We start from the raw sequence: 24,677 nt of genomic DNA on the forward strand, positions 1-24,677 counted from the left end.
TGCCCTAACTTGTCCTGGTGCAGTAGCAGTGGTCTTTCCAGAGTTCACTGTGTTCACTGTAGTAGGCATAGACAGCAAGTAACACAAAATGTTGCTTTCTCCCAGCCAAAAGCAGTAGTGACATTGCTGTGGCTGGAAAAAAAAAAAACCAAAACACCACCCAGGGTGGGAAGAGAAGGTTAATGTTTTTGTTAGTCTCCCCTGCTGGATGTGTCTTACAGCCATTGTGGGGAGGGGGCAGACAGAAAGCCCCTCTACTGCTACCCAAACAGGGATTTTTATTTTGTACATACACTTGGTCCAAAAAAAATAATAATAATCTATCAGGCACTGTTGAAATCATGTCCTCCCTGCTCCGCCAAAGTAGAAGAAAACCTGTGATGTTGTATGATGGGCAACACAGGAGTGGATACAGAGTGACTTTGCTCTATTCCTGAAGGTACTGGGGGTGTGGGTGGAAGGAACAAGCCCACCATGGCAGCGCAGCCTGGAGAGGACCTGGAAGGAGGGTGCTGGATAAAGGCACCTAATTGCCAGCACCCACCTGGCCGCTGCTTTGCCTTTGCGTCCTCCTTCGGCTGGTCTCAGTGACCTGCAGAAGAGGGACAAGGTGGCCATAGACTGTTGTCCTGGTGAGGCACGTCAAAGCTTGTGGTAGATCAGTAACAAGACTTCACTGATTTTTACGAAGCCCTTTATTTTGTCTTAAAATCTTATAAAAACTGTTACTCAAACCCAAAACGTTTAAAACTTTACATATGTACAATACAAGAAATAAATTATATTTTAAGTCATACAAAACCCACAATATACACACAGGGCTTTGAAACCACTCTTAAGTATGGCACGGTGACAAGTCACAGATATGTACTAAAGGCTTCAGTTATTAAACCCTTTGCATAAAACCGAGGGGGGGGGGGGGTGGGGGGGGGTGGGTACGAAGTCTCCAAATGTGCTTGCTTTGGCTGGCTTGAAGCTTTACAAAAGCTGAGAGCATTGCAGGCCTCAAAAGGACTTGCTAAGTCTTCAGAACTCAGTGCACCACCTGTCAACACTGGTTTTTTTGAGATTGCCTTTCTGCATGACAAAAGTTTAGGAGTTGTTACACCAAGTCTCCTTCCAAAAAAAAAAAATAAATAAATTCTAGTTCACCTCTGACAAGGTCCACTCTGCTATAGCAAACGGGACAGCTGTAGAGTCTGTCAAACTGGGCAAAGCCAATTTGCCTGGCACCAGGAATCAGCCTGGGATGATGAGGCAGTGAGGGCAGGGTGTCATCTGTGTGGCTCAGTGAAATTCTTTGCACGTAAATAAGGCCTTAATTACGCACTGGTACTACAGCAGCAGCTGAACAGAGGTGAACGCACTCAGTAGTTAAAAGGGTTGGTGCAGAGCTCTCCTGAGGCAGCGTGGTTCACTGCCTTCCTCCTCCCCTGCAGCTGGTGGAAGGGCAGCAGCCTTTTGCCTCTTATGACGAGACCAACGTGTGGGACGGGACAGCCTCGCTGCAGGCCCTGGCCGGGGAGCAAGCTGCCATCTCCACCACCTGCCACCTCCACCGTGCTCTGCCCCAGGCCCAGGGAGGACGGAGTATACCTTCTTGTAAGGTAACACAGTGAGACTTCAGTATTAGCCAGACACAGAACAGATTATTTTTAAGGCAAGCAAAGGACAACTTGAAGTTAAGTGGCATTGTGCTTATTCCCACCCCTCCCCGGAACAACCCCAACATGCCTGACCTGTGCTGGTCTCATCTTCCCACAGCCCATAGTGCTGTCGCACCCATGGTAACTCCTACAGTAGATGCTAATTTGTTCTTGCAGCTCTGTCACCCACAGCCTGATGGGCAGTTAGCATGGTTATCTTCTCAACTCCACTGGCAGGCAAACCAGAAGATCATTGCTGAGATCTAGATCTGTGAGGATCTCATCCATAGTCCTGGTTAATGGGAGCAGGGCAAGAAACACAGCGTGCAACAGGTCATGGTAAGGTTAAATGCACAAACCAGGCTCCTTGGGGAAGGGAGAATGTAGTTTTAGTTACTCTAGGACTAGGACCATGGTCCATCAGTTGCTCCTCAGTTTCTTGCACCTGATCCAAGATGCTTTGTCCTGAAGAGCCAGCTGCTTTAAGTGCTACCAAGCCAGATTTTTGCCACAGCATCTTGCCACCTGTGTGGTCTTTGTGCATCTAGGTTGCTCAGTTGTGAGTCTTTAGAGAAGTCTTCAGAGCAAATTTGAGACGGACCTGGGAAAAGCAGAGGGGGGGGGGGGGGGGGGGAACCAATCTACTTAAATGCAGAAGTTAAGGAGTAATAAAGAATTCCTAGGAAACTCTCTGGGACACTAAGAACAGGTTTAGACAGTACAGGTCGGTATTTTATTTTGTCAAAACAGCACTTTGCCCAGTAGCTACCAGATGAGAGCCTGAAGCAGGCATTATGCACGCAAGCAGGCTGCAAACAGAAACTACAGGTTTTGACACTAGACTCTGCCTGTTCAGATCCACTCAGGGTGGACAGATGTTTGCAGAGTCAATCTCCAAGCAGGGAACTGTAACCTTCCAGGGACTTGGCAGGAACGGAGAGCAGAGCAGCAAGTAATTGCTTGTGATCTCTGGGAGGAAGGACTGTTCCTTGAAACCAGAGTGCGCTGGAGCTCAGCTCTGCTCCTCTGCCTCATGCAAAAGCTGTACTACCACAAGTAAGCAGGAAAAGCACATCTGCCAGCAATTCTGTTTTATGGGGGTTACTGAGTAGCATATCAAAACAGCCTTTTTATTGTACCTGCAGGAATGTTGACTTGATCTTTCAAGCCTTGTGGCAGAGCAACAAGTTTTTGCACAGGGGTTTCATTCACAGAATCGTTTGCTACCGTTTGTAGCCCAGCTTGCTGGTTTCTGCCAAGCCTGGAACGGTACCAGCTCACGTTTCTGAGCTCAGCTCTGCAGCCCGAGAGGGTTGTGCAAAGCACAACTTCCACAGGGCTTTGCTAGTCCAAACAAGCATTTCCTCTCCCGAATAGAAGTGACAAAGCTCTAAGTTTACAAATTGAAATTTAAGAAAGGCCAAAAGGCTGGCTTCATCTGAAGGAGACTGTCATTTAGTCAAATGAACAGGGGTTCATTCAAAAGACGATGAGAGGCAGTCTGAAGCAATCAAACTGCCACCGCTGGGACCTGACTTACTGGAAGTCATCTCTGAGGACTGATCCTCAGCATCTGGAAAGTCCCTCCAGAGGTTAAGCAGGGCTGAGATGCTCTGGCAACAGCTGAGTTTGCGCTCTTCTGACCCAGAAGAGATTAGCACAGCCGGAGATGAAGTGTCAGGAGTCAGCCCCGTAACACCACGGCGAGTCCTCAGTGGTGCCTTGCTCATGCAGTTTGAGCTCAAATTTTAATCAAGAGATTTCTTGGCACCTCAAGGTCTCCTACCAGGCTGAAACGATCTTTGAGGCAACTCCCTGCACTTGAGCTTTCCGCTCTTTTACAGGGCAGTTAAGAGATGCCTCTAATTAGCTCGCCACTATTGCACACAGATCTCGGGTATTGGTAGCACCTCATTTTTAGCACCTACCACGACAGCAAGCAGACAGGCTCTTTAGGCCCAAGGACTGTGTTACACCAATTTGGTGGTAAGAATGTAAAGGTACAAGATGACAAACCAAGATCAGAAGTGGGGATATCACCTAAATAGTGATAGTTCAGGGGCATACATGAAAATTAAGTCTAATAGCTGGGAATCTAGAGTAGAATTATTCTTTTTTTGAAAGAAAAGAGGTTCCAGGAGTCTAAAGAAATAAAAGAAAAGCTCCACTCATCCCAGCACAGCCATGTGCATCAGACAGGCTTTCTTTTTGCTGACTTTTCCCTACCTTTTTCGCCATTCCTCTGTGCACTTCACGAACCAGAGCTCTTTGCCCGGAGTTATACTGGTTAGCTGGGAATCCTCCACACAGAAAGCAAACCTAGGGGGAGGAATGAGAAGTCAAGAGGAGGTGCCTGCTGTCTCCGTGATCAACAAATAACATGTGAGATGGATTGCAGCTAATTCTAGGACAAGTTCTTTGATTTGACATCCCTCCTGTGGAGCATCTTGATATGCCATTAGCCTGTTGAATGGCTGTTTTCTTTCCTGCTTTAATGTTTTATTTGGGGACCTTTGCTTTTATTATCCCTGTGTTTCATAGATTGTAGAAACCAGGATGCACAATACCTTACAGATGATAGTATTTAAAGCTCTGAGAAATGTGGGAAATTGTCAACATCAGCTGTTGTTCTTGGACATATCTGGGTTACGTGCAGAACAAGACTCATACAAGATTTGGGAGTGCAGTGCTACATGCTTTGCACCTTTACCTCTTGTTGGCTGCTCATGTGGCTTTCCAGTTAGAGATCTCAGGGGAGCACCACAGCGTTTAAGGAATTGGAGTCACCCCATTACCGGTTGCAGTTTTAGGTCTAGCTGGTTATGCCAGATCAGCACATTATGGCTGTAAATAATAGCCATGCCCATCTATGCCTCAGTATTTTTGGTGCTGTCAGTACTTTAACCCTTCACATGTCACCTAAACCATCTCATAGTGGGCTAATTTAATCCCCAGGGGCAGACGAGACAGCTTCACAGTAAATAAAGCAAAAGAACACCCAGATCTGACCTGCGGTGCCTGGTTTTGCTTAAAGCCTAGTTTGCAACCTCACGCTGGCACGTAACCCGCTCTGCTATGCCATGGGGGAGTGTTAGCTGGTAACACTAAAAATGAAAGACGGCTCAGGATACCAACTAAGTTCAAAACCCCAGCTTCATCTGCTAGATTCTGAGCATCTCTCCTTTTGATTTAGGTTTCGAGCCAGCTCACATGCAGTCTAATGCAATTATTACCTCTGTTGCGTTTCCCCAGATTTCACACGTATACGCCTGATATGCAGTTCCTGGGAAGACTTGGCAGGCCGATACCAGTAGCTCTTCAGCTCTTTCCATAGATCGTACCACGACTGAGATGTTCCCTCCCAGGTGAGCTTTATTTTTAGCAGTTCACCCATGTCCTCTTCAGTATAGACCAGGAAGGTGTTAGTAGCGTTTAGGCCAATTTGATCAAGCCTGAAAGACAAGCAGAGACTCAGCGTTTCTTCGCTATGGAAGCATGCCAGATGCTCGTTCATGCCATGTGAGAAGTTAAACAGAGCCCTCAGAAGCTTATCAAGTGTTCCACATCCAACTGTCACCAGTTAATTCCTGATTACACTAAAGAAAGTGAGCTTAGATAGCTGGTTCAACACAACGCATCATGTATTTGGCTCAGCCATCCTTCTATAGCTTAGGGAGGAATGACATGCCTTGTGTTTTCTTCTGGCAGAAGCTAAAGGAGGTCAACAATACCTCCAGAGATATGGGTGCTTTCAGACTATCCCAGTGGTAGAGGGGAAAAGCAAAACAAAGTACTTCAACAATGAGCCCTGAAGACTAATATGTAGAACACTGGGCACATCAAATTTCTTTCTCAGCAATAAATTATATTAAATTACCGGATGAAAGGATTTTTGAATGGTGATGAAGTAAGGCTGCTAGGCTCGGGCGCAATGCTAATGTAACCAGAGGAAAAAGAATGATGACACCTTGTCTAGTCCCAGTGGCCTCCTTAGGTACACACAACGGGCCAGCCGACTTACATTTCTAAAGAGAGAGGTTCAGAGTCTCCATTGGTGCCATGAAGGGTGACTGAGAAAGTAGGATCAGCCTCTCCCAAGCTCGTGTAGCTGAAGACGTGCATTTTCATCTGATAATGGTAGACTGGAGAGAAAGAGGGAGAGCACAGATGGAACCAGCTTTGTTGGGAGACAACATTGCTCAGCATTGCTCTCTGTGAAACAGTGTTGGCTGGCAAAGGCTAGCTCCTTCTTTATTCAGTCATCATCAACCACTTTTTTCCTGCTCTTACTGATTACACAGTTGACATTTACACAACTACAACAGGTCCACTCTGTAGTGGAGGGGTGAAGGAGGGAGTGTAGTAGGAGGGCTCCCCACACCTACTGCTCTCAGGTTGAGGTCTGCACATATGACATGTGAACTGCAGTACTGCTCAAAAGGCAGAGCGTCCTTACAGCCCAAGCCCTGTTGATCCCACATGGAGGAAGGAGCTCAGTAATGCCACAGGACAGCAATGCAGCCAGCTAACAGCGAAAGACTAACACCTGGTGCTGCGCTGCTTTGAGGTGTGCTACTCTTCCACCTCTACATCTTTCCTGACATTGACTTTGGGAGTGTGCTTCTAGAGGTGAGACTATGTTCTTTCTAAATGAGAAAGAAAGCATACCTTTGAATGGCATGTCAGCTCTTGTTTTTAGGTACATCTTGCTGTTTTTTTTGTTCCGTGTCTTCCTGGCGTTGTAGCCGATGCCGTTGCAGCGGTTCTTCCGGCAGCTCAGGCAGATGCCCTTCTTGAAGCGACTGGAATCAGTACATTGAAACGCGAAGCTCTGTTTGTCTTGGTTCACAAGAGAGTCCACAAAGAGGTGCACAGACCGCTCATGTTCACATTTAACAACTTCACCAATTGCTAGAGAAGCAGAGTTGCAAGGGATACATTTTGTTTAAGCATTTGTCACCCTGGCAGTTGGTAAGACTTAGTAAGCTGTGCCTTTTTGTAGGCTGACATGAACTGACCATGGCAAAACTTGAACATTTTTCAAACAGCAGCAATTTGAGTGGTTAGTGGAAGACAACTGAAGAGGGCTGTTCACTTATTCTCTACCATGAAGAGAGCTTTAAACAGGATTCTAGACCCAGCATAAGATGACCATAGTTTATCATCAGGTGTTAAGAGTGAGAACATGCTACTTCAGAATTAAAAGCAGGTCTAGCTTCTAGCAGCTACCTCCAGTAGTACAGGCAGTTTAAAAGGAAAAAAGAGAAAGAAAAAAAAAGGTTTTCTTTGCTCTTGTAAATCAGATTAGCCCCCGGCATCAACCCAAGTCTATTTGTGAGGAGTCTACGCTGACCAGAGGCAAAATAAGTAATGAGAACTTACTCCCATAGGCAATTGCTCCCAAGACATCACTTAAACCGCAGCCAGGCTGGAAGTCTCCCCCATTGGGGTAGATGTCAACATGGCCTACAGGCATCTGGATCCCAATGCTAACACCTAGTGTTTCCCTCGTGTAGGTGTGAAGGACATCCACGAAGTTAGCATCATCAGGGGAGAGGCGCTTACTGGGGTCCACTCCTTCGAACATAGGACCAGCTGGATCCAAGCCTGGTGTTAAGAGACAGTACGTAAGATGCCAGGTAAGAAGTTTAGTTATTTCATATGGAATATAGCCAGGAACCTGCTGCTGGCAGCCCTTCCAACCAGGTGCTACACAAGACAGTCCCTGCCTCATTGCTGATGCTGTCTCCCAGGATGTCTTCACCCGTGGGCTCACTGAGGGAAGAAGGGGAGATGGTCCATAGCACATTTGGTGCAATACAGCCCAGTGATAGCACCAGTCTGCTCTGCAGTGATGACTTCAGATGGCCTGTTGGAAGTAATGAGTCTTTGCTAGGTCGCAGTGAAGAGATATTTCAAAAGGCAGCAGATGACTGAACACCAGAAGAGGTCTAGTACCCCACAGAGACCCCTGGTAGCCAAAGCTGCCTTGGTGACATTTAGTCTGTTTTCAGACTGGACATATGGAAGGGATAATACAAGTTTAAGCAACAGCCAGGTAATCCCTGCATCCGAGATCCCATGGTGGCTTGGGGACGTTCTGATAACCTCTGAGCCTGATGCCCAACCTGAAGCTGAGCCGTTCCCCAACTTGACTGTTAGGTGATTTTCCTGCTTAACTAAATTAAGATATTTATTGCTAGCCTCTGAGGAATTCTCACTGCCAGTGCAGTGTTTAAATGCTGAATGCAACCCCTTGTACCATGCCTTAAGTTCTCACATGTTGAAATCGGCTTTCCTCTGGAGTCAGAAGCATTCTCTTAAAAATGTTTTTCAGAATGAGGGGGTGGGACGGTTTTGGGGTTGGTTTTTTTTGACCAAACATCCCATGCTGACAGCACTCGATAGCTCTTGCTTCCATTAGTTTACTAGTTATAATTACAAAAACAGTATCACCCACAGACTTAGGATTTGGATAGTAAGACCTTGAGCTGGACTTGTTTTGAACCGACATTTAACTTTATACTCAAGACTGGGTTGTCCTCTGAGAGGTTTTTCATGGAAACCCTACATTTGGGGTTCAAAATTAAGATGCTCTCTCATGTGAAGAGACCTATGCTCCCCACTGCTGCCACAAGCAGGAAATTTGTAATTTCTGAGTGAGCAAGCCCAAAACAGCAGCACAGCAGCACAGGAAGTGGAGCCTTTTCAGGGAAACTCAGTGCTGCTAAGGAAAGGTAAAAGATTGTTTAAAAAGCCACTTGCCTGTAATTCTGCCTATTGTCCCATGGACATGGTTACCAGCAAAGCCAGCAACATGGGCACCCAGGCTGTACCCAATCAGGTGGACGTTCTCAAGCTGGAAGAGTGGGTTCTCCTGCAAGGAGGGGAAAAAAAAGATATGGTAACTTGCCCCCCTTTTTTTCAGGGCATCTGGCACCACTCCTATCTGTAGGACCAGATTCTAAGATGAGTGTGGAGGGAGGAGGCAGACCAGCATGCTTTGTTCTTTATTTCACCAAGACAAGTATACCAGCTGAACAGTTTGGATGGTGCTTGTGGTTTGCCCCCGATCACAGTACCCAGCTTCCAACCCCAGTTACAATATTCTTCATTTAAGCAGGATCGGGAGCAGCCTTCCTTCAGGGAGCTGCCAGCAGACCTCAGCACTGGCCATGGACTCATGCACCAAGCATGGCACCGTGGACCTGCTTTTCTACCCTCTTGCCAAATGCTGGCTTTGCATGCGCAACTCCGGAGTTCAGGTGGCTCAGACAGGACTCCTAAATTTGAAGTGCATTTCAGAATCACCGAGCCCAACGCGCTGCAAAGCGGCATCTCCCAGGACAGCGCGGAAGCGCTCGCACAAGGGCTGAGCACAGCACCTTAGCTATGAGCCATTGCCCCAGCAAGCCTGCGGGCTGGGATTACACCAGAGCCTTTCCCGCGCGCCAGCCTGGGAGCTGGGGAATACTTGGTTCCCTTGTGCAACAGTCCCTCCCGGAGTGTTACGACAGAGACCGTTGTTAACTCGCGTTACCTGTAACCAGTCAAGCAGCCTCGCTATGCTTCTTCCAACAATCCGCGTGTTGTTCACAGCATCGGTGTAGAGCTGGTGCGCAAGCGAAAGCCAATCCACCACGACCACATTGGCGTCCTTCTCCCGCTCCTGAAGAGCGGACACCAGGCTGCCCAACCACGTTTCGAACATGCCACTCATCTAGAAAGAGAGACTTGGGTGTTAGTTTCCAGCTCACAGGACCAAGATTACACATTCACAGTTAAGTTATTTGTATATCATTTACATATTCCACTCCAGCTGTATGCTGCTCCTCTGCAAGCCCCACTACTTCTCATCACCACACTAACGGGTGTAAGAAAAACAGGTTTTGAGAGACTCGGGATGTAATTAGCCACCTCGCCTTTTAAGGCAGGCAGGAGAGGCATTCGTTACATGCCACCTTATCACTCTTTTTCTCCAGTTTCAGAAACTCTGATGGATTGCAAAAAATTCTTTTCCAGCCCTGGCACGGCCGTTCGCCTAAGCCCTGGCAGAGCTGATAAGCCCCCTCGTGCCACACGCTCGGCCACATCGAATGCAGCAGAAAGCCAGAGCGTGGCGGCCTGCCCTCTGCTTTGGAGCCGGGGCACCGGGCAGCCCGAGGGGAGGCAGCTGCAACGCCACGACGCCTGTAGGTGCGCGTCGAGCCCGGTGCCACCTTCCCGGCAGTGGGTCAGTTGGGTTATAGGGCAAACCTCAGGTTGCCTTTTGTGATACAGCGAGTCGGGAGCAAGCTGGGTTCCAGGAGGGGTGTTTTTTGCTCCGCAGAGCTCAGGTGCACCTCCTGGGAGGTCGCAGCGCTCAAAAGGTGAGAATTTGTCGCGGGTCCCACGTATTTTAGAGGCGCAGGGCAGTCTGCTGCCTCGGAGCAGCCGGCCCGAGCGTCACCCAGAGCCGCGCAGGACCCACTCACCGTCCAGCCGTGAATGATGAGGAAGGTTTTCGCTGTCACGTTGAAGCCGCAGCCCTCCAGGCGCTGTCGCTGGCCGATGGCGAGCGGGCAGCCGTCCTCCTCGGAGTCACGCGTGGAGCGCAGGCGGAACTTCACCTGCGGCTTGGCCAGCGGCACCCGCTCCCGCCCCTCCGCCAGCAGCTCCGCCGCGGTGCCATCTGCACAGACGGGGGAGGAAGGGTCAGCGAAGCGCCCGGGACCCCCCACCGGCCCCCAGCCTCACCCAGCCCAGGGACACCCCCCGCCCCGTGGGAGCCCGTCCCGCGCCCGCCCACCTACCTCCTCCCGGCGGCGCGGCCCCCGCCGCGATGCAGCAGGTGACGCCGGCGCAGAGGAGAAGGATGAACCTCCGCATGGCTGGGACAGGCGACGGCGGCGCCGGCGGGCGGCGGGGCCCTTTAAGGACGCGCGCGGGGCGGTGCTCGTGGCCCGATGGGGCCGGGCCTGGCGGGGCCGGCCGGTAGCGCCGCTCTCATTGGTCACGCCCTCCCTGACGTCACGAGAGGCTGAATAGGGGGGCGGGGCGCGGCGGGCCCGCGTGGGGGCGGCCGGCGGGAGCGCGCCACGTGGGGAGCGCCGAGGGGGCCGGGGTGCCCGCGGGTGGGCGCGCGGCGCTGTCACCCGGGGGGGTGGTCCCACGCGGGGTGGCCCCACGGGGGCTGGTTTCACGCGTGGGCAGGGGGCGGCGCGGGCTGCGCTCCATGCGCGGTGCCGCCGTGGGTCCGTGGTGCTGGGCTCTGTCCGGGGGAGCCCCGGGCCTGGGCTGCTCGGGGGGCGCCGGGCACCGTGGGCATGAGGCGCTTCCCAGAGGGCATCGCCTGCTCCGCTGCCAGTCTGCTTCTCGGTTACCTTAGCGATTCCATCAACAGTTTTGAATCCTCCGTTGTGAAAAAGTATCCATTTATTCCTCTTTTATTTATTAATTGCCTTTATTTTTACCAGTTACATGCCCATCACAGAATATTTTGTTTTATTCTGCTGCCATCTCACCACATGTGGTGTGAAGGGAAGAGGTGATGCCCTGGGACACGCAGGTTTCCTGGTCTCTCTTTGTTCCCCTTCCTCGGTGCTGTGGCTCCTTCCCTCTAAACCTGCAGCAGAAAGCCAGGAGGATGCACCAGGGTCTGTGGCGTACAAAAACAGCCAGGGAGAAGGCAGGGAAAAGGTGCAGGGGAACAACAGGCAGAGATGAGGAAAAGATGAAGGCCTAAACCCAGTCAGCAGCAAGGGAAAGAATGGGAAAGCAGGTACAGGAATTGCTTTGGCCCTCACTGGTGGATACTGATGGAGAGAATTGATCTGACCTTCCAGCAGCGCTTTCCCAGAGCTCTGAGTTCATTCCCTGCACCCCTCCGAGCCTTGCTCAACCCAGCCGCCTCCCAGCTCCATGTGGGTTGGCAGGTGGGCTAGATGGTCATTGTAGGTCCCTTCCAACTGAAATATCCCATCATATCCCATCCTATCCTATTCCATCCTATCCTATCCTAAAAGCTTTTCTCATAGCTCTTGTGTGTGCAGTAGGTTGTGGCTGGGACTGCTGCTTTCCTCCTCTTGGGGTTCATTCCCAGAACCTCTTCATTTCTGACTGCGTATTCTTGGAGTTAGCCAAGCACCTCCTGTTTCAGGAGGCTGGAGATGACGCTAACTGCTGCTCTCCAGTGAGCCTGGGTTTGAGTGGAGTGTCCTGAGGACACAGCCTCTCCCACAGCCATGTGGTCCCTCTCGAGGAGCAGCATCCTGACAGCAGCAGCCTAAAAAAGAAAGGACAGAGATTTCTCAGCTGCTGGCCCATGATCAGATTTAGTCCTGCAGGAAACAAATCAGCTAAGCCTTATTATCAAACGCTTCATCATTTTCAAAAATTCCTGGTGCCAACAAAACCCAGCCAGACTGCCAGCCACTGCAACATCTTCTCTTTCTTCCTCCCCTGCCTTTGCATTCAGCTGTTGTGTCCTCCTTTTGTCTGTGCAGAGCCAGGCTCTGGGAGGGGGTCCTGCTCTTCGTCTCTGGCTTCCAAGAATGACAGTAGCACTGAGAATAGCTTAGCAACAGCAAAGAAGCGGCACATCAAAATAATTCCTGTCTGCTTTGGCCAAAAGGTGATGAACGTTTGGGGAGATGCTCAGGAACTGTTGTGATGGGCATTGTATCAATGTGGAGAGTGCAGCTCTGCACTGACCTCTCTGTAACCCTAATGGCCTGGAGGGAAGAAGGCTCCCACCCAAAGCTGCTTGGAAAATAACAGTTCGTTAAGCCCAATAATTTTAAGGAGAAATTCTTAGTTTTGATTAGTTTTTCACTGGGAAAGATTTCATGGCTCCCAGATGGAATTTCTGGATATTGCAATAAGTAATAAATAATAACCCAGGGTGAAACGGGTAATAATCCATCTTAAAAGAGCGGGAAGCTCAATATTTATAGCACTTGGAGGGATGTTTGAGGCTTTATCCCAGCAGCTGGTGTGAGCAGGGCAATGCCCGGGGAGACAGTGGCTGTTCTTGGAGGCATTTTTCTGGCTCTGTTACTCTCTCCCCAGCTCCATTCCCACTGTGATTTCCTAAAGATCTCAGTTCAGTCCAAAAGCAGAACAGGAATGTTTTTGAGATCATTTTTATAGGAAACAGAAAAATAGCCTGCTCAGCTGTAGCCACAAACTCTTTGCAAGTGGCTGCTGGGTGGCTGAGGCTGGGGTTGATTCCTGCTTCAGCCCCAAATGTGGTGAGTCTGAGCAGAGCCAGGAGATGTGGAGGTAGAAAGGACATGAGAGGAGTTAAGCTTCCTTCTCAGTAGCAAAAAGCTAAAATCAGTATCATATATAAATTAATATGCCAAAATATTTAAAGGTCTGGAGTCTACTGATGATCTCGGGGAAGGATCAGGCAGGTTTCTTCACTGGCAGCATTTAATTTGAGAGGTTTCCATGTCCATGCATCTGGCAGTGACACTTTCAGTGCTGCTTCCGTATGAGCAGAACATCTCAGACCTTGGTTATGGCCAATGTGTTCTGCAGGAGCTTGGCATCTCCGACAGAAACAGGCTGTCACCATCCTGCTCACAGAGACTGAAGTCGGGAGCCTTCTACAAAATAATTGTCTTTAATGCTCCTATTTCCTTGTCTTTAAAATGAGTGTGCTAACACCTCCTTTCCTTGCAGAAAGCGCAGTGAGAAGTATGAATCATGAAAGAACTGAGCATTAACGGAAAAGGGAAAATCTTTCAGCATCACACAACCTCTTTAAAGACCTGCAGAGGTAAATTCTGGTGTGAGCATCCATGGAGTTCACGAGGAAAATAAACAGCCTTTTGCATGAACAGCGCTGCTGACATTGCATCCCTCGTTCTGCCAGGGATGACCTGCTGTGGGAAGAGCAGCAGAGTGTATTTTGCTGCCCGGGACAGGGTACCACTGCCTTGGCGAGCGGCTGCAGGAGAGATTTGCACCGTACGCCCACAGCTGAGGTTGCATGCCATTGCATTCGCATCGCTAGGAAGGAGGCAGTGGAGCACTTGGCTCAAGTGACCCCTCCTGATGGGGAAAAATTGTGGCTCTTGGGTTCGTGGGGTGCTTGTTGCTGAAAGCAACGGAACAACAAGAGTCAAAGATGTTCCTGTTAGGGATTGCTCGTTTGCACAAGCCCAAGTTTGATTTTATTGCTTTAGGTGAGATATTCAGTGTTGGGGAGTGATTATTGCTGCTCTGCAAATTTTTAATTTCACGTTTAGAAACCTGAGAGTGTTTTACCCACCCTCCATTCTTCCTGCCTGTTTTTCCTCTATTTTAAGTCTTTTTCTCCAATGAAAGAGGGAGTAGGATTTGCAGGATAGGAGGAGGGGCGAGAAAGGGTTTGTTCACTCTCTCTCTCTCCCCCGCCCCCCCCCCCCCCCTTTTTTTTTTTAGTTATAAAACAGTTTTTCTTGTCAATTATAAAACACAGCCCAGGCAGTAGAATTTAATGGGATTGGTGTTAGTTTCCCTCTTGGCTCCTTTTGCCTAATTTGTTTCTGAGATGATGAGGGAGGAGGGGTAGAGACGGGGCTGAAGACCCAACTGAGGGAGGGAAGGGCTGCTTGGACGGCAGCAACCTCAGGGTGCACTGAGCTGGGGCGAGGGCCTGGGGGGGCCCCCACGACGGGTGGGCACGCGGAGCTGGCTGCATCCAAAGGGTCTGTGGTCCTGGAGAGGCAGCTCTGCCGTAAAACAGCATCCTGGGTTAATCCTTGCATCACCAAGTGCCTGCTCAGCCCAGAACCTCTTGGTTTGTCATCATCCCATCACACCACCGGTTATCTTATACTTGGCGCTTCCTGCAGAGGGGGTAGATATTACTCATGTGGCATAGCTTCTGCTTGGGATACTTTCGTTCTGTAAGCATCAAACTGGAGTGAGAGCAGGCTGTGGTTCTTTGTTTCATAGCCGTTCCTTACCCCAAGAAGTCTCTCCTCCCCTCCTCAGCCTTTCAAATACAGCCCCTCTATGAACATGCTTTATAGGACCGATACTTCATATCCCTTGACATATCCTGCTTGCTTCCAGAGAGGCTAATCTCCATCAGGTTATGAAATCAGCTCACATGCTTCAGTGGCATTACCCACCATTGATATCCCTGTTCGATCCCCGTTGAGCTCTCTTTGTTGGAGGTAACCCCTTCTCCTACTTCTTCTAAGCTGATTTCTTAGGCCATATCATTCAAGTCTCCCATCCCCATGGTATTTAGATGTAGTAAAAATGACTGGGGGGGGGAAATAAATGGCAGCCAGGGAGCCAACTAAACTGTCTGACTATTAATGGTCCTGTTAGTTGCAAATTTACTTTACCACAAAGCCCCCAGCATGTAATCCTTAGATGAATGCCTTTGATTGTGAGGGAATATTTACAGCTGACCCTGCCAGCAGTCTGCAAATCTGCAATGGGCCTCCTGTCCCACATTAAATCCGCTGGCATCTGTTCCTGGGTTCTTACCAAGGACATGCTCTGTTGGTGCAATGTTTGGTCTGTAGCACTCGTGGATACGGTGGGCCTTGAAGAATAAATCCCTGCATTCCTGTGAAATGCTAATTCTTGTGAACGTTGTCACACAGACAGGAACGTTACAGTTTGTACCTGCCTCCAGGCATCACCATCCACAGTGAGGTTTCCAGAAAGCTTTGATCCCTGCCAGCTGCCCCCTCCCTATAGCAGGTCCCCGGTCCTGCCACTAGACCACCCTTCACCAAGGACAAACTTCTTGGCCCCTCTTTGTTGTGCCATTTTCCCAGACATGCCTGAGCAGCATGAAGTGATTTTCAGGAGGATTTGTATCTCCTTTCACCCCTGCCCATGCCTTGCATTAGTCCCCTGGGTTGCTCTGATTGAGGGTGTTGTTCTTGCAGAGACCCTCAGGTGATCTCACTCCATCTCCAGCCCCAGCAGAGCTGTGTGGGAGCACAGGCTGAAAGCCAGCGAGAGCTCAGTCAGTCCTGACGCCTATTCCCTGTGTCCAAATGGACAAGGGTAATTCAGCGGCTTGTCATTCCCAGCGTGTCCTGTGGTACGTGAGATGGATCCAGACCACTTGGCTGCTTTGTGTTGGGACAGAAAACCCAGTGGTGGGCAGTGGGCCTGCTTCATCCACTCTGCAGACAAGGATGTCTTCAGGGCTGTGCTGGAGAATGACGTATATTTTCTCTCTTCTTACGCTTTTACCCAAAGCCTACGCGTTTCCATCCAATCCGTATGAATGCCGAGCATGTTTGGACTTGAACGTGGACTTGGAGCCAAGCCCGCTGGCAGTGCAGAGGTGTCGTGGGTGGCCAGGGGGATGTTTGCTTCTGCTCTTTTCTGAGGTCTTGTTTTGGCGGAGGATTGGAGAGATGTCTCAGAAGTTTGTGATCACTTGACCCTTCAGATGGTGGAGGGTGAGCCCTCAGTGGTGCTTCTGCTGTAACTCTCCTGCATCCAGCAAAGGGAAAAGATTAAACAAAATAATAAATTACTAAGACTGCACCCCTGCCTTTTTTTTGTAAGTGGAGTCTGGAGCTGCTAGAGAGTCCCAAGAGGAGTTTGGGGGCAGTTGTTTGGTTTAGGGATTGCTTTAGAGCGCATATCCTTATCCACATGCTTTTTCTTTGGATCTGCAGGAATATTTGGCCCAAGTCTGGAGTGGATGTGGTAGGACCATCAGTGAGATGTACTCTACGCTCCACTGGACTGCATCTCCAGAGGAGACCGCAAGACCTGGCAGAGCAGGCAGCAGCTCTCCTGCCTTCTCAGATGTGTCTGTCAGACTGGGGCACAGCTCTGTCTTTGGGCTTATTTCTGGTAATTAGCAGCTAAAAGATCTTACAAGTTGGCATTTTGGCAGAATATTTATATATATAAACAACAAGCTGACATCTCCCCCTTTGCCAAAAGCTTCCTAGACTAAACCCCACACCAGCCATCTAGTGCTTCATTTTTCAGCACTCCTAAATCCACTTTAAATTGATCTCAGTGCCACTCAGGCTTTCAAAACTGATCCTGTAAATCTGGATGGACACTGAAACAAGGAACCTCTGAGTGTGCCACTTAACTTCCCAGTGGCCTACAGGAAAGGAGTTATTTATTAAAACCAATTAATTTGTTAGTTACTTTGGCAAAGCCACATAAAAACATAAAATGTTAGTTCTCACCATTATTGCTAATTTGCACCCAAGCTTTATGGTTGCAAATCTCAGATAATTCTTTCTTCCAAGGCTGTTATTGGGTCAGACAGCTCCTGCATGTGCTGCCTCTGCTGTGCTGATTGCTGGTCTGGCTGGTTTGGTGGTGTTTTACTGTTATTGGCATTGAAGGGGAATGGTACCGTCAACCACAAACATAAACTTTTAGGTGCTATCTTCTGTTTTTCAGAAAAAGTATAACGAACAGTTCAGGGCACAGAAATAAGCAGCATGAGATGGTGCTGTATATCATCAAGGTTGGTATTGTTTGTTCTCCAGCACCCTGTTTTTCGTTTACCCTCTCCTTTGAAATTTTTGCCTTCTCAAATCTGAGCAGGGCGCAGCACTGGGATCTGCCTGAGACAGGGGAAAGCCTCGAGCCATCCTTAGAGATACATGTACAAGGAGCCTGTTTTCCTCAGATGTTGGCTTCGCTTATACCGGCAATATTATTCATTTATTTTTTCGCCAGTTTGCACATTTAACTTTGAGAACCCATCACATTATCCCATCCCTGAATCCAGCCTCATTCCTCTGTGTCTCAATGAAAAGGGCATCCATCGCATCCGTTTGCAACGTGTGCAACATGACGATGGGAAAGAATGAGATATCCCTGAAGATGCTGGTCCCCCACCGGGCTCTGCTTTGCCTTCTGGCCATTTATTCCTAATTGCCCAACTTCTCCCATTTATTGTGTTTGTTGAGTGTGCGGTTCATATTAGGAAGAGTCAGTGGCTCTGTAATTAATTAAGAAAAGCTTGGGGCATTTCTTAGTACTTTGTACTCATGTTACTGACTGTGATGTACAGACATGGCTGATACTCATCCCAGGAACTCCCAGTCCAAGGACAGACAGGCAGACAGACTAAGGTCAGGGCATAGGAAAAACAAGAGGATTTTTCTGTACAGGCCAGTTATATCCTGAGCTGCGTCCCCGGCAGCGTGGCCAGCAGGGTGAGGGAGGGGGCTCTGCCCCTCTGCCCCACTCTGGTGAGACCCCCCTGCGGTGCTGCATCCAGCTCTGGGGTCCTCAGCACAGGGAGGACATGGACCTGCTGGAGCAGGGCCAGAGGAGGCCACGGGGATGGTCAGAGGCCGGGGCACCCCTGCTGGGAGGACAGGCTGGGAGAGCTGGGGTTGTCCAGCCCAGAGAGGAGAAGGCTCCGGGGAGACCTTACTGCAGCCTTCCAGTACTTAGAGGGGGCTTAGGAGAAAGATGGGGACAGAGATTTTAGCAGGGCCTGTCGCGACAGGACAAGGGGGATGGTTTTAAACTCAAAGAGGGGAGATTCAGACTAGATGGAGGGAAGAAATTATTTATGCTGAGGATGGTGAGGCACTGGCACAGGTGGCCCAGAGAGGTGCCCAGTGCACTGGATGGGGCTCTGAGCTACCTTATCCAGCTGAAGGTGTCCCTGCCCATGGCAGGGGGTTGGACTAGAGGGACTTTGAAGGTCCCTTCCCACCCAAACTGTTCTGTGATTCTATTCTATGATTCTATGATACACGTCATAGAGCAAGGGTGATATGTTCCAAGCAGAGCACAACACAGGAGCTGTGAGCAGAGACCAGCTGGGTAAGCAGGCCGGGGGGCAGCGGCAGCAGCAGCAGCAGCCCTGCCTCTCTGGGGCATGGGTGCAGGACCCATCCCGCTAACCACCTCCCCGTGCCTAACGCACCTTCCTTGTCATTTCCAATACTACTCAGCGGCCTCTGCCTCCCATCCTGCGCCTGTGCAGTTGGTGTCACATCCCCGCACGCTGCAGGTCCAGCACCTGAGCCATGGGGTGGCTGATGGCCCTGGTACAGGGTGGGAGCTGGAGGTGTGCTACCTAGCACGGCCCCACATTCAGCAGATGCCTGCCACAGCCCTGCCCGGTGGTCCCTACCCATCATATGACCTTCAAGAGCACCAGCATGTGACTAGGCCATGCATGCTGGAAAAACCATGTGGAGCAGAGAGGAGAGGCTGGAGAGGGGGAGGGTGGCTCAGCTAGAGAGGATTAGTAAGCACAGACAGATAGGGAAAGCTTTGAAAGAGGAGGCTTGTATCAGAGTTGTTGCAATAGTAAAGGGGGAGGTAGCTGGAGGATTGGAAGAAGGAGGGAGGGAGCCAGGAGGGAGGGATGACCTCAGAGGTGACATTTGGGATCCTAGCATGGAAGTCTGCATCTTGTGAGAGGAAGATGCTGCAATCACCAGAGAGGGAGAGAGCAGAAATGTGAGGAAAATCTCTGACAATAACAACAGGAAGGGATGAACACAGAAACCACGCACGGGGATGATAAATGAAAATGCTGTTAAGTGTTGCTACAGACATTACGTGTGGAAGAGAATGGATGTTCAGGGCTGTAGGTTCTTGACGTGGCATGAGAACACTGTCTGCTGGCTGAAACTTTTCCACAGGTTGTGTTAATAGGCATCATCCAGGCTTGTTTCCCAGGCCCTGTGCAGATCACTCCCTTGGCTCAGCACAGGGAGGGCTGCAGGGGTGACAAAGACAGGTCCTGCCTGCGAGTACAGCTCCTGCCCCGGGTCCCTCTGTGCTGTGCCTGCCACCAGGGAGCTGGAAGTGCAGAAGCCCCTGGAAGAGAAGAACAGGTCTGACTTTGGTTTATCAGCCCAGATAACAACCAGATCCAGAGGAGCTCTTGGCCAGGGCAGCTGCAGAAAAGAACAGATAGTAACAGAAGAGAAGAGAAGGCTCTTGTGATCCATTTTGGTTAGAAGATGCAATAAAACAAATGGATGGAGTTTGAGGCTGTGTTTCATAGTACAGGGCACATTCAGCTTTAGAAATGTTGACAGGATTCACAGATCAAGAACAGCTGAGGTTGGAAAGGGCCAGTGGAGATCTAGAGCAACTGCCCTGCAGCTCAAAGCACCATCAGTGTGGGCTGGTTGCCCAGTATATTGCCTCAAGATAACCTGCTCCAGGGTTCAACCATCCTCACAGTAAAAAAAAGGTTTTCTCTTATGTTGAAACAGAACTCGCCATATTTTAATTTGTGCCCAAATTGTGGATGCAAACTGTGGGCAATATCCCTGATTCCAGGGTTATGTTTTGGTTTCATTAACCAAAAGCACACTTAAAGCAGTCTCAATTATGAGCTAGAGAGGTTAGAGCAAACATAAGCCCAGGATTTAATTTATCCCAAATAGTGTTTACAGTCAGGCACTTACATGATGTCTTTATTTACTGCCTTAACTAATCAAGACAATTGGCTGGTCCGTTTCTGGCAATTAAAGCCATGAACAAGCAGTCATAGACCTGCACAACCTGCGTAAATGGTTTGCTGGCACAAAATACACTGAATAAACACAAACTTCAGGTATGAGGTTATTTAATCACATGGGAGATTTGTTTTGCTGGTGATTCCCTCCTCGCTGGGCGTGCAGGGGGTGGATGAACCTGTAGCTCTAGGACAACATGCCAAAAATTTTGCTTATTAAGGCAATATCACCAACTGCTGTGTTTTTGTGTTTTGATCATGCTCCTGGCTGACTGGTTACCAGCAGCGGGGGGAAAATGCTGTGCCTGCTGCATCACACTTCAGCAGTGGTGACGGTAATGACAGATACTCAGCTGTCACAATGCTGAGCTCCCTCAGCTGTTTCCTCACCCCTGGGCTGCGTACAGTATACGCACAACAGAAGTGAACTGCATAGGTAACCTCTCCTTGTAAAGAATTGCCTGTGTTTTAGGAGGCCTCACAGGGAATCAAAAGCATTCCAGTTGTTCACGTTTTAGATGACAAACTTATGATGATTTATATTCACATAAAAATATACATATATAGAAAATAACTTTCTTATATCTGCTTAAGTGAGGAACTTCTGGCTCCCTATGGAAGCATCTCTTCTTAAAAATCACAGGGAGGAATATTTAACATAACTGAGCTCTTCAAGTGACCAGGACAAAATTACTGATACTCCTATATAGTAACTCCTATAGTGTCTTGTCCTGCTGACGGTGGCCAGTCCATCTTCTGGAAATTCATCTCCTCCTTTTCCAAGCTCACCGATCTTGCTCCTGGGACTTGCTGCCTGGGTTGGTAGATTTTAGGACACAGTTGTGGAGAGTGGCTTAGCTGGAGAATTCACCTACCATGTATCTGAATGCCACTGATTTGCTGCCCGTGGGAGGAAAATGCAAGCAATGGGAGGGAGCTGTGCCTCTGGAGTACTCACACATCTGGGAAGAGGAGTGCAAGAATCTGTAGGCTGGTCAGGAGAGAGGATTTCAGGGAGAGAAGGTGCAGGCAGCTGTCTGAAGGCTGGAAAGCTTCAGTGTTTCCAGCATTCAAGCTGTTTTCAGTTTAAAATGTCTTTGTCTTCAAGATTTTCTGCTTTAGGACCCATTAGGACAAGCAACCCATTTGTATATAATTTTGTGAATGAGAGTTAATATACCCACATAACCCTTGGACTCCAAAAACTGGGTCTGTAAGGCATGCCAAGAAATCTACAAAGAAGTTTCAGGGCTTGGCTTCCATTCCCGTGCAAAGAAGTCAGCCCCCCTCCTATAGCACAGCAGATACATGGTGTGTTTTAGTGAGCCAGAGTTAAGCTTGGCCAGTCAGCCCCAATGGATCTGTCACGGGGATTTTAGCCCAGACCCTCCTGTTGCTCCACCTGCCCTTCCATTAGAGACTCCTACCCCCCAGCGAGGCAGCGGAGGCAGGTGTGTGCCAGAGCCAACAGCCAGGCGCTTGAGCTGTGATGGGGCAGGGGCTAAAAGTAACGGCCTGGCCTCTGAACCGGGTGGCTGAGGACAGGCACGGGGTTGCTTCGGTCACATCTGCTCTGGCAGTGGCTGAACTCCAGAGCTGCTGGAAGGTGAGCAGTGGGTCCTAAGGCGGGAAGCGAGATCTCTTTGATTCCAGATCTGCTGTGAAAACATAGCCCTGGCCAGTGGATCAGCCCTGAAGGATGGTGGCTATGGAGGGTGTTTACTGATTGCCACCTGGGATGATGTTTGACTTAGCAATTCCAGTAGCAGTGATAAGGCCGCTTGTTTATTCACAGCTAAAGCCACACAAGGACTTACTTGATACAACATTCCTGTATCCGAATGCTCCCTGCTGCCTGCTGGGCTCTTCCAGGGCAGGTGAACAAGTGCAGCTTCCTTCCAGCCCCAGGAGGACATCCAGGGGAGAGGTGTGAGGCCAACACATTGCAGGCTGCTTGGCAGAAACCCTGCAGCAGGAAGGGTGGGAGCACCTTTGCCACAGAATAGCCTCTGGCCTCGTGGTTAGGATGTGGCTTTGAAACCTCTCACAAGAAGAAAATTGAAAGTGGGTCTCTCACGTGCTGGGAGTATGCTGTGTGGGTTGAGATGGGTGCTATCACTTTCTGCAAGTTTCTACCTCAGGAGATGGCAGACACGTTTGCTGCCCTTGTGATGAGCCCTTCGCAGGAGGATGCTACCAGCAGGAACTTCCAGAGCACAAACCAGAGGAACAGTTCAGGTCTGAACACAGCTGGATCTTTGTGTTCAGTGCCTGCTGAGAGAGTGAGGTCTTCCTGGGCATGCACAGCACAGTCACCAAGTCTGGGTGGTATGGACAGGGGACCTAAGAGGGATGGCAACAGGGGAGTTTAAGGTAAAGTCCTATAGAGTTGAGATTCCAATAGGATTAGGAGGCAGCTGCCTCCTATGCAGGAGTTTTCAGGAACATGAGTTTGGACTTTGATGCCTAAATTTTCTCCTTGGGATCCAAAAGCTCTTTTTGAGTCAGCTCATGCAAGCTAGATATCCAAGGCAGCTGGTGTACCGGGGGAATAATCTGGGTAAATCTCAAGAAGGGCACATGCTCAGCTGCCTCAGCCCCAATTTCAGCACCAGATATATGCTAGGCTGCCTCTGAGAGCAGTTGCTAACCTCCCAACAAAGAAGAAAATATGCATCCCATTTCCTGACACCATCTGCAGAAGCTCCTACCTCTACACTTCCACCACTGCAAGCCCTCAGCAGCTGATCGTGAACAGTTCCAACGTGCCCGTTTGTTTTGGATTCTGTTGAGGAACACAATGACCATGTGATAATTCCCACCATGTGTCAACTACTGATGTTTCACACCTCTCTTCCAGCTTTCTCTGAATGTCATGTTGCTTCTGTGCTCTGCCGCTAAGAAGCAGCTGCCTGTGAAGGTGCTTCCCATGGAAAGGCCAGTGTCCTCCACTGGCAGTACATGGAAGTAGGTACGGAGGAGAGGGCAGAAACAACAAAGGAGGAGAGTTGCATTCATATGCCCTGTGAGAGGAGATTCCCACAGTGTGTGGGGAAGGCTACACAAGTCTTCAAGGTCAGCTGTTTTGCTAGTTTTAATTTATTGCACCTGCAGACTTAGTGCTCTTGTAAAATATTACTGTTCTTGTTCCATCGGAAGGAGAACTGAAACACTAAGTGTTGGGAAGTCATTGCTGAGTTCACTTTTTACATATTTACTGTTTACTCGAAGTCATGAGACCCCAGAGGGAACACTTTTTCTTGTCTGTTTTTCTCTAGTAACGCTTGAATGCTTGACTTAGGCTGTCATGCGTGGGTGCTGATCCTCCCTCACATTACCACTGCTCTGAGAGGGTTGTGTACTGAGGTGCTGAGCGGCTTCTAATCCCTTGGATGAGGATGGAAGCGCTAATCAGTGAAAACAAATCTCAAATATCTCAAAGGAAGCATCCACACCCAAAAGGTAGTGTGTTCTTGTGAGCATGGGCTCCTGACTCATTTTTTTATGGGAACTTGGGTATATAAAAAGATTAATATTATTTGCCTGCATCCCAGCAGGTTTCCCTGCTTTGAGATTGGTACATAAAAGTTACTTGAGACTTTGCAGAAAGCTTCCCCTTGAAAACGAAATCAAAGGCACACTTTGAGGCAGTAGATGCAAAGCTGCAGTAACAATTAGAACTCTACAGCTTCCAGCCAGCCATGTAATATCTGCGATAGTTAAAATATTTTCCTTCTTCTATCTAGATGAAAAGCTTTGGGGGTTTTTAGTGCTAAAGAAGTGATCCAAAAATAGCCTCCTGGTTGGAGCGTTTGCATGGGCAGCAAGTTCTTGCTGTGCTTGTACCTAAACGCAGAGCTGAACCCGGAGTCACCCGTGCCAGGGAGGTGCCTGGACACCTGGCTGCTGGCTGCTCGGGGAGGTGTTTCTCTCCTTTTTCACTCTATCAAACTTTGCTGGACAAGCCTTTTGCAGAAGCCGGGTGCCACTTCCAAGAAACGTTTTGTTTTTATTGAACTGCTCCTTTATCAAATATCCCAGACAGTTCTAGTTGCGGATGCCGTCTAAAATGGGGCAAGAAGTATCATTATCTTCACAAGCCTCTGATTATTTTTTTTTTAATAAAGGCGCAATAAACACCAGTTGCAGTGTGTAAGGATGGATCTCTGCGGTGTATCCCGGTCAGCTCTCTGAAGCGACGTGCTCCCCTCCCCTCATCCTGAGCTGCCACCTAGCTGCGGCCCGGGGCCCTGCTCCTTGGCCTGGGCTCAACCCGCCTCAGCGCTGTCTGCCCCCGGCTTTGCCTGGGGGGTTAACAAGGCCGCGGCCCCCCGCGGGGCGGGCTTCCCTAGGGGGAGAAGGCCCTTCCCCCGCAGCAGGGGGCCCGCCGCCATTTTGCGGAAGTAGGCCCGGGGCTGCGGGAAGCCCCGCAGCGGCACCCGCCTGCCCTCACGCTCCGCACGCTGGCAGGAGGCCGCGGCCGGCCCGCAGGCACGTTTTCCCTGCCCGTCTCATGCCCGCACTCGGGCTGTGCCGCCCTCACCGGCCCCTCATTGGCCCTACGCTCCCTCTGGCCGCCCCCCAGCCCGCGCTTCCGCGACGCTGCC

At 49.7% G+C, this 24,677-nt stretch overlaps 1 protein-coding gene across 1 annotated transcript; it reads right to left on the reverse strand.

Moving 5' to 3' along the window:
- Nucleotides 1-677: 677 nt before the first annotated feature.
- On the reverse strand, nucleotides 678-10,554 carry LIPG (lipase G, endothelial type). The gene is made up of 10 exons (XM_055699604.1): nucleotides 10,439-10,554; nucleotides 10,121-10,317; nucleotides 9,187-9,366; nucleotides 8,412-8,523; nucleotides 7,029-7,253; nucleotides 6,315-6,557; nucleotides 5,668-5,788; nucleotides 4,880-5,098; nucleotides 3,873-3,965; nucleotides 678-2,247 (listed from the first exon to the last, which is right to left on the reverse strand). The coding sequence occupies exons 1-10, from the start codon at nucleotides 10,512-10,514 to the stop codon at nucleotides 2,226-2,228; spliced, it is 1,488 nt and encodes a 495-aa protein (XP_055555579.1). The 5' UTR covers nucleotides 10,515-10,554; the 3' UTR covers nucleotides 678-2,225.
- Between the last annotated feature and the right edge of the window lie 14,123 nt (nucleotides 10,555-24,677).

This window comes from Falco cherrug, chromosome Z (genome assembly GCF_023634085.1).
Source record: "Falco cherrug isolate bFalChe1 chromosome Z, bFalChe1.pri, whole genome shotgun sequence".
NCBI classification, from domain to species: domain Eukaryota; kingdom Metazoa; phylum Chordata; class Aves; order Falconiformes; family Falconidae; genus Falco; species Falco cherrug.